Source organism: Tachypleus tridentatus, chromosome 2 (genome assembly GCF_004210375.1).
Source record: "Tachypleus tridentatus isolate NWPU-2018 chromosome 2, ASM421037v1, whole genome shotgun sequence".
Taxonomy (NCBI): Eukaryota; Metazoa; Arthropoda; class Merostomata; order Xiphosura; family Limulidae; genus Tachypleus; species Tachypleus tridentatus.
The window spans coordinates 86,855,017-86,865,521 of record NC_134826.1 but is presented as its reverse complement, the minus strand read 5'-3'; the positions used below and the strand labels follow the sequence as shown (position 1 = coordinate 86,865,521).

Here is a 10,505-nt window from a genome sequence, read left to right as displayed (position 1 = left end):
TTCTATTATAATAGACTCTTTAATTGTTCACTTATGTACAAAACTCATTTAAAGATGAAATAGTTTACTCATGAAAGTTAAAAATTGGAAAAAAATCATTCCTTCTGAACTCTTAAGAATCCTGCTGTGTTTGAAAAATACTTCACATTTCCTTCACTAAGTTTCTTCTCTGCTGCTTGTGGATTCACAATCTCAAGACCCTGAAAAGAACAAGTAAGTCTTCACACAAAACATAATTTAAATAGACCATATTTATATATAATAAAAATAGAGTATGAAAACAATAAGTACATAAAAACAACGACAACAAAACACCAAATGTCAGTAAACTAGGCTAAAGCTTTCCACTTTTAGTTTTATAGTTATTGGTTGCATTTTTCCAAATGAAACCAAAACAGACCAACATGTTTACAGAATCAGTTTGCCAAGTCATAACAAAAGCATATTCTTAACTGACAAAAAAGTTAGTTCTACTTACAGCTACACTCACTTTAAAACCAAAATTGTTTTTATTTTACTTTTCTTACTTGCTTCTTTGAGTTAAAAAACTAACAAAGAAGTTTAGCACAATAATTAGTTGAAGTACATTAATGGTTTAAAAAAAATTATTTTCTCTAGTTTTGTGTTTGATTAAAAGGTGAAATAGTTTTACTCTTTAACCTCAATAAAAAAACTGAAATTAAATTCACTCCTCACCTGTAGTGGTGTGAAAGCTACACTTGAGGCCGTGCCCGACACATGACGCCGTACACTTGTACTACCACCGTATACCTGTTGCTTTTGGAGGTTTTTCTGAGGATGAGAAAAACAAATGTTAAGTTTTTGGTACTCAGTACTACGATCTAAGTTATCTGAAAGAAGAAATGTTTATAGAAAATTGGTTTACTGAAGTAATTTTCTAAAAGTAAGGACTGCTTATTGAGTATCAAATAAAACTGAGTATTTAAAAGATCCTATTGTTTAACTAACCAGTCTAAGAAGGGCATAATTTGCAAACAATGTAAAACGATAATCTTTTACAGCATCTAATAAAACTAATAAAAGAAAACAGAGAAGACAATTATCCTTTAGAATTTAGTTTTAGAGACAGCAGAGAACGTGAATAGAAACGAATAAAAGAAACAAATGCTAGAATGTTAAAGACCAAAGAGAAAAAACGAACTTCTCCTGAAGTTAGTTTATATAAGTTCGACAATATTTAGATCACTCAGATTGTAAGAAGACCAAATTTACAACTTAGATCAGAAAACTAGAGGAATAAAGCAAGGTATAATTATTGAAAAAGAAAAGTTTCTTTTATTTCTAGTTTAACTGGCAAACAAACTATATTTATGTTTAGAGCATTTTTTAAGAGACAGTAGCAATAGTTTTGATTCAAACATTTTTATACATACAACTTAACCCTTTGGATACCAAAATCAGATTTATTTGACTTCACATTTATAGCTGTTTGATGCAACTAGTGTATTTACCCCACAGTGTCACAAAAACATTTCCTCATAATGTGACAATCAGAATACTCACAAGCCCTTGAATTTCCTACCTTAGTACTATGGAAAATTGCAACTAGTAGATTCTGACACTGAAAACAAAAAGGGCAAATTCCAAATTTCATTTGTTAGTGGATAATTGACATTTTATTGAGAACACACCCAAAATTTAACAATGTACCTGTAGGATTAAGCAAAAGTTAGGAATAACTTTGTTATAAAAACCTTAAATATATAGCTCAATTCTGTCACTTCTTTTATAAAAATTATTCTAAGTCACTTGTGTTCTTTTCCATCTGAAAATATGAGATGAATACCAATTAATTTATGTGTAGTCTACAGTTCTAAATGTGAAACGAGTGTAATCTAAGTAAATTTACTTTAAAATTCCTCATACATTACATGAATTGTTTGACCATGGAACTACTAAATGCATGTTACATGAATGGTTTGTGAGTCTTGCTTTGTACTTGCCTTAATTTATGTTAACATTATTATTTCTGAAAGACTGACATTACCTGAAGAGTCTTTGATATCCTCACTTTAGTTTTCTCATCCACTTGTGGACCTCGGATCCTTCCTGTGCCCGACTTTCCAACCTGACCCATGCTAAAGCCCAAGTCCTCTTGATAAGCATCTTCTTCAATCTTTACATCAGGAAAAAAAAACATTATCTCCTAATTTTATCACTGAAAGAAAATATAAATAATGTATAATAATAAAAAGGCATGTCTATGCGTGTGTGTGCAAGCACTTGCCATATGTCACAAGATGAAAGAAACCAGAAGTACTGCACACGTGCTGAGTGGATCCTGAGGGTGTGCAACTGAATATTATTACATATCTACGAGCATGCCCTAATGCATATTTTTGTGAGGCAAGCTAGCAAAAAACCATATAGAAAAAGAATATGTGACTGCCATAGCTCCAAGGGCAAAAACCTTAGAAACCTGACAATTTGTACCCATACTGAGAGGACCTTGAGGGTATGCAATTGGGTATTATGACTTATCCACATGATAAGGCAAACTAGCCAAAAAAACACATAGAAAAGAAGTTATTCCTTATATAACAATTTCTAATATATATAAAAAAGCCAGTGTGTTCTGGTAACAATGTGTTTCAACAATCCAACAATGCCTTTTATGTCATGCTGCCTAGCAATGAAAGTATACAGGTTGTACTTTTAAGCTCCTGGACTAGAATTTATACAACTATAAAACAATATTTCATTAAAATAAATACAATGTCTGTCAAATTGTGTCTCTGTAATATATGAAATTTTTTACACACACACACAAGTGCACAAACACTTCTAACACAACCAACTGTTACACAAAAGTGATTTATCTCCTGTTACACAAATATGATTTATTTCCTTTGATTAAAATCTAAGATTAACATTTCCGAAAAAATAAGAAATAATTTAAGAGTATTAAGTGAAAACCTTAAGGTCAAACACATCTACAAATAACACTCATGCCACTAAACATACAAGTAGATTACACATTCCTGACCCAGTAAGTTATTGTTACTATATATCAGTATCACTTCAAACATTGCTAGTTCTTGTTCAACAATATTACGATTTGAAATTTGACCCTTTCCCAACAAATTTCAGTAACAGTAGTCTATTAAGTAACTACTCAAAAACTAACAACAGTTCAAAACATTGTACCACTTAAAGAAAAGAGGTATCAGTAAACAGTAGTAATAACGTTTCCTATCAATTATACGATCCCATATAGTACTTAGTAAAACTGGATTTTCAACCTGAATGCATCTTGCATAATAACCAGATTATAGGTCCTTTAGGGTTCATGTAATTTTTAACTACTGATCAGAACCCACTGGAGCCAAACATCAGAAGACTAACTTCTAGAAGATGCCCACTGAACAGATAGAAGAAACAGGACATGTACAGCAATATCATGTCTGAAAAACTAGGCCTCTGACCTACAGTTCAACTTACTAATAACTCAACCACTCACTTATTGAAGTATTTTGTGGCTATGAACGTGAATTAGTAACCCTAACAATAAAAGAATATTTGCCTTTAAGTCATAACTGGATAAAATACTATAATGTACATAGTTCTTAAGCCACTTGAATTTGTTACACTGTGAGATATGAAAGATTATTCTAAACTAACCTCTCCAAAGTTCATTCTATTGGCTTGCTTCCTCAATTCTGTGATAGCATATCTCTCTTTCATTTTTCTCACCCTGCAAGTCATTCAGTGAAGCTTAAATTTTTATAAAAATACGAATAGCAATGTTTCATTTTATGTTATAATTACAGTGAACTGTTAGCTTGTATAATATTTTACATCATCTCAAATTATGTTTATTTGAACAAATTCACAAATGTACTAAGTTTTTCTTTTCATTCTACCATAAAGCAATTTTATTGCAAAAACATCCATTGTAAACCCATAATAAATGTAACAAAATAAAAACTAATACCTAAAAATGTATAATTAAGAAAAGTCATTAGAAGCAAGTGTTGTTAAGCAATAAAAAACTAACAAGTCAATGAAAGTCATCTTTATGACAGCATCAAAAAAAGAGGAAAAGCATTAAAACATTTTAAATATACAAGTAGTTAAAAATAAATCAATATTATTAATATTCACATACTAGCACATAAAAGATGAACATTAACCTATGTATTAGTTTCACCAACTATAAACATGACGAAAAATCATAAGAATATCAAGGTAAGTTTTAAGGCTATTAAATATTTATTACATGAACTTTTGGTCAGAGCTCTGATGACAGGAAAATATAATCTAATTTTGTGATGCATATTTATATATGACTCAAATGCTTACAAGGTTATTTTTTTTTATTAAAATGTTGTGTACAAAAGTATTTATTAATGTTAACTTAATGACAGAAAAGTATTATTTCTCCTTAAAATAAACAAAATAAAAATAAACTATGAAACCACTACATTGTTATTAAAATGCCAAGCATCCATACCTTCGGCCACCTCTCTTCTTCTTGGCTTGATCAATAGGAGCTGGAAGAGGTTTCACTTGTTTCACTGGTGGGGGTTCCTGTAGTTTATCTAGTGCTCGCTCAATCTCCTCTCGTAGGTTGTTCCCAATTCTGCCATCAATGTATTCATGGAAACTGTCCACTCTGGCTGCCAAAGTACACTTTGCTGCCACAAGGCGAGCTGCTTTCCGCCGAAGATCCTGTAAGGTCAAGATATCAAGTGTGTGAGAGTGGATTATTGAAAGGCTAGATTGCGATAACCAAGTCCCCTTTTAGATTTTAATATTTTGTTTTATTCAGTGCAATAAAAATGCTTTAATACTTTCTGTTAGATACACAAGACTCTTTAGTGCAAGTGTTACTATTTAATTTAGTTTTTGAGTCAATATTTAATAATTATTTAATTTTCATAATACGAGAGTTAAAGTAGTTAAAGATGATAATTATGAAGAGTTAGGTTGCATAACTTTGTGAGTCATATATATATATGTGTGTGTGTGTGTGTGTGTGTGTGTGTGTGTGTGTGTGTGTGTGTGTGTGTGTGTGTAGTTCAGTTGTAGTATTCTTGCTGCCACTACACTCAAATTTTCTGCATTTTTCCTGTTACAGTGAGTATCGTTACATTATAGTATTACTTGCATAATTTATAGAAAGTTCAAAGCCTCAGCAAACAATGTATAAATATAGGCATCCAAGCAAGCACAAATCAAGTTTAGTTAGAAAAAAAGAAAACATGGAGTTTTCCATCATTTGAGTGAATAGCCATAAAAAAGGGTGTTTAAATAACTGAAGCTTGATGTGTGGACATTGACGATAGGAGACAATTATTAAAAGTTCAAGATACAAATGTGGTAAAACACAAGGTGACATAAGTAAATATACTACAGATTGTATAGCAAGAAATAAAATAATCTGTCTTATCAGTTGTACTCTAATTGAATCAGCTCGTGTGTACTTTTCATAAGAATTTTGTAGATCCAATGGACTTTCTTTGATAGATTGTTTAGGCATAGTGTTTGTGATGAAACTTTGTAGAATGGATGGTAACTGCCTGTTGTGGAGACAAGTGGAGAGGATGATGTTTTGAAAGTCTTCTGCCTTTTGAAACGTTGTCCTCTACACTTGTGTCTCCACAACAAGCAGTTGCCTTCCATTTTACAAAGTTTCATCATCCAATGAACTTGTTTTGACTATATTATTTTAAAACAAGTGGATTGTGTGATGTATGCTTATTGTTTGAATTTATCGCCAACAAGTCACAAACATCTAACAGTTGAAGAATCCTCAGCCCTAATGTACATACATAGAAATAAAGCCCCAACAGTTTCTGGTTAAATAAAATATAGTATCTTTCTTAGTTAAAATCTATTGGTTTAAGTATTAAAAAAAACAAAAAAACACTTCACTAACTTAGCATAATTCATAAATTGTTACTTTCATACAAGTCAAGTATCAGTCTTATAGTTTCTTGATGTCAAGGTATGTTTTCTTGCTAACTTCCTTTGCTAAACACAATAACATAATTTTGCAATTCTATTATCTGAGGTTAAATGAATGAATGAACAAGATGCAAATGTGAAGGTAACATCCTTAAAATAAGAATTCATTTTCCTTACAATGCTACTTATTACAGTAGTAATCCATAAATCCAGTATTATTAGCAAGAGAAGTGAGGTTTAGTTTCACAGACATCTGAGGTCTTATCTTAATTCTCTTCAAAATTCAAAAGGAAGGATGCAAGAAAGTACTGTTCATTACAGTGAAAAGTTCGAAATATTTTCTTCCAGTTTCATTCACCATCTAGAAGTCAATGACTACAAGTTAGCATTAAATGCTCAAAAATAAGAAGTATTAAACACTTTTCATAACCAATCACTTGAGTAAACTTGTTCAAGTAGTTTCAATATGCAGTCATTATCAGCCAATGAGCAGAAGGGTCAATATTCTGTTGTAGGAATGAATACTGTTTTTCTTTTGCACCTCTTACTTTTCATTTTTTTTTTTTTTAAATGATACTTTAAAATGAAAGGCTGGATATGTCCAGAAGATGAGTCTAATTCATACAATTTGTAACAGTGTCTTTAAATGTTCAAAAAGGCAAGATTGCTACAAAGTTGGCCAAAATTTATCAAAATAAAACGTTTACAGCTAACAGTTTTGTTTTATTACCAGAGAATACAGAAAAATGATTTTATACTATATTCAGTTAAATAGACAAACATGCAATCTTTATCATAAAGTCAAAGCATTTATTAATCTTTAAGATTACAGATCTTTCTCAATATTCATGATATGTAATAGTTTTTAAGCACAAATCAGTTATACAAATGTACGTGTGTGCGTGTATGTGCATAAAACAGAATTGGGATAAAAATAATAAACTTACTGTTGGTGTGTTCTGTACAATGCTGGAAAAATAAATGAAACCAGTGTGAGGCATAATAGCAGTAGTCGAAAATCCAGAAAGTGTCTTTTTCTGAGCTCCTAATAACAATACATTGCATGCTGGCATTTTTGATAAGTTTGTCAGACCTCCAGCAACACCTGATGAAGGAAGAAGGTAGGGTATTATAATATTAACACTTAAACAGCTACACATCCTATCTCAATTACCATTAGCACTTAAATCCTGAAAACTATTTACCCATTCTCACTCATATATCCTTTCAATTCTTATTGTCTTTATGAAAAAAGTTTTTTTTTTATATATAAAATGTCTTGACTTTGCAATACATTCTTAATATAGTCTGTTTGTTATTCATTTTGTATAATTCATTAGTCATTTTAGTATCTTATCAATATATATTGCAAACTGTGGTGTCTGTCAAAGCATTCCCGTCTCTGATGTACGGCAGCTACCTTCTGTGAAAATCTGCATGCACTACCAAAACTCAATATTCATTTTTAAAAAGGCAAGATAACAGACATGAATAATGTTATCAGATTTTATTTTGCCACCAGGATAATCTACATTAAACTGTTATGAATTAATCATACTATTATTTACATTTCAAAGTGTGTCGTAACTCAAACAATAGAAATGTAGAGCTACCATATGTTAATGTTGAGCAGCTCTTAGCAGAACTGAAATGTTCAACAATTACTTTTCAGGGTTGGCAATATATGTAGCTCAAAGCTTTGGCTCTGAACAAGATCAAGAGTGTAATAAATTAACCTTTTTAAAGTTAATGAAATAATTTAAATTGATAGGTTAGCTTAAACTTCTCAATCACTGAGGTCGGGTACTTTTGCTTGTACATAATATTTCTCACTAAACACAAGTCATAACATATTCAATATATGACACTTTATTCATGCTTCTTGTTACACAAGCATACATTTTATACAGTTTTAATGTAAAAATTTTCAGTTTTTGTTTATTTTGAATCTATGCATTGTTGTACAACATGTAGACCAACAAAACTGCTGATATTGTTCTAGCTTCCTTTGGTCCTTTATTGTCCCTTATAGATAATACCTGCTTTATCCTTTTAGGACACTGCTGTGATGCTACAAACTGTGCAAGAAGAGGAATGTCAGCAGTGTTCTTCAATGATGGGATAGATGGTATCTATAAGTTACAGTCTCTCTTATAGTGAAGGAAAATGATGATCAGTCATATGAGTAGTACAACTCATAATGAGTAAATACATTTCATGTTACATAAGAAATGTTAGACTTAAAAAATAACACAGGATATCAAGTTACTTGATCAATGGGTAAACATCCTGAGTGAAAAGGCTAATTTGTGAGTGCTGTAGAAAGCAACCACCCAGTGTTGTACTAATTCAATCCCACAAGGTGTTTTTGTCTTTAATCTGTATATAAAGGTTCATTTTTATTTTGTACAGGGTGTTCGGAAAGTCACTGTGCACTTATATATTTATTAACATAAAAAACTGCACAGTGACTTTCTGAACACCCTGTAAAATACACATGTTTTACATGTGCTAATCCAACCATTATAAAGCAGACTTACTTATAAAACTCTTTTTGGAAATCAGTTTATCCTGAGAATACCACAGTTTTATGTATTGTTTAAACTTAGGAGAAAGTTTTTTTTTTTCCTCCTGAAAAACTAAGTGTAATGATATATTTTAAAATTATACTGATAATAAATTAAATTATATGCTTTTAGGTGTACTACTGTTTCAAATAAATTTGGTTATTTATTGTTATTTCCTTAACAGTACAAATTGTATCCATATACATTACTTCAACTTAATAGTAGAATTGTTAAAAAAGTATTCAAAGATGAAGCTATAAAAGAATAGCTGTAGACCAGTAGAGTGAATTAGAAAAGACTGTAAACATTACACTTTCTTGAACAGGAAAAATTGGAAATGAACAGGAGGTAACATGACACAATAAAAGATTTCTGAACACTGTACACTGGTTGTTAATTTCCTTGAATAACTTTACAGGTTAGAGAGAAACAGAAATATTTGCCATGTCCATATTTGCTCAATACCAAAACTCCTAGCCAGTAAAGCTTCATTATCATTAAAGTACCTATGTTTAGAAGAATTCTGTCTTAGCAAGATAATCATTTTACAACCATATTGAGTATTCTGAGTACCAGTCAAGTTGAAATAGAAATTAAATATTCTTGGCTCAACAAGAGAAAACTATCACAGACAAATATCCTTCCAATAATAAAAGAGAAAATCAAAATTATATCACCTGTGAGGAGTTTACCACCCAACAAAATAAGTTAAAAGACATCAAAATAATTTTAATAAAGATAATATAAAACAGTTTTACAACATCAACAAATTAACACTCAATGTTATCTGACGACAACTTCCAAAGGGGTCCAAGGAAAGCAGAGACAGAAATTCAAAGATAACTACAAATTTTTAACTTTAAAACACCTCAGCACTAAGTAAAGAAATAAAGAGTGAATGATACTGCTGGTAAGAAAATATTATCTGGTTGATAATGTTAGTGTTAATGATTAGAATTTACTAGGCTTAAGAAATATGCTCTTTAACAGAAACAAAGAGACAAAACAGTACAAGACTATTAAAGTATATAATTATGTTTATAACAGATGTGGATGGAGAATCTTAAATATTCTGAATATCTATTACATAAAACAGGTTATCACCTGAAACCAGATAATTTTCAGCAGTAAACACAGGCATAGCCAACTTACAGTAGGTTTGAAGCACTCAAAAAACCCATAGGAGAATTTCAGGAGTGTAAAATTTTTTTAAAAATACTACCAAAGAAAACAAGAGAAGAAACAGTTGTGGTGAAAGTTGGAGTACAGAACATAAATTAACACTGCATCAAATACTAGAAGTTTTAAATCAGATAAGGTCTTATTTTACGGATGAGAAAATAAAGAAATATTCAAATATATTTACTGTTCTAAGTAATTTATTATCATTTCTTGTTAGGGTGGTAAGCTAAAGTTAATAAAAAATTTTGCATTCCATAATGAGACTAAGAGCATTAAATAGTCTAGCAATAATTTCTACAGAAAATTAAATATTTATAGAAATTAAAAGGGGCAAATTACGTGAAAAGTTTTACCAAGTTAAGAGCTTGTAAAATGCCATTTTCAAAATATTGTTTTTTTAAAGGTACAGAAAAATAAATACAAAGAAAAAATTAAAAAATGATACAGTTTAGTATTTTTGCTAATAGATTTCTTTTGAGTTTACTTATTGAATTTTATTACACCATCCAATACCTGAACTTGGGCCAACACCAAGCAAGAATCAAAAGATTTCTGTTCTACTCTAAGGGTATGATAAGAATCGAACAAATGTATGAACTGAATGTAGAAATAATGACTGAAACTGACTAAGGAAGATGGAACAACATCTGATGATAAGTTCTTGTGGTAGTATTTACTGTTACTGTTCATCCAGACAAAATAGATCTAAATTATAAGAAATAGAAAAACAAAATTATATTTCAAAAATATGATTTGTTCAAGACCTATAATCATTCAAAGTCATGAGATCTGATTGATTTCTAATATACAATATCGAGATCAGTA

The 10,505-nt window shown here is 30.5% G+C and overlaps 1 protein-coding gene across 3 annotated transcripts in view; it reads right to left on the bottom strand.

Annotated features, from left to right (window-relative positions):
- Prp31 (pre-mRNA processing factor 31) overlaps positions 1–10,505 on the bottom strand; it is a 28,863-nt gene continuing 18,358 nt past the window's right edge. For all 3 annotated transcript variants that reach the window (XM_076489028.1, XM_076489026.1, XM_076489027.1), the window contains exons 9-14: positions 6,879–7,036; positions 4,475–4,692; positions 3,643–3,715; positions 2,009–2,137; positions 697–792; positions 1–200 (exon numbers count right to left, since the gene is read on the bottom strand). In XM_076489028.1, coding sequence (XP_076345143.1) covers positions 96–200; positions 697–792; positions 2,009–2,137; positions 3,643–3,715; positions 4,475–4,692; positions 6,879–7,036 — 779 coding nt within the window. In that variant the 3' untranslated portion in view covers positions 1–95. The remainder of the gene's footprint in view (positions 201–696; positions 793–2,008; positions 2,138–3,642; positions 3,716–4,474; positions 4,693–6,878; positions 7,037–10,505) is intronic.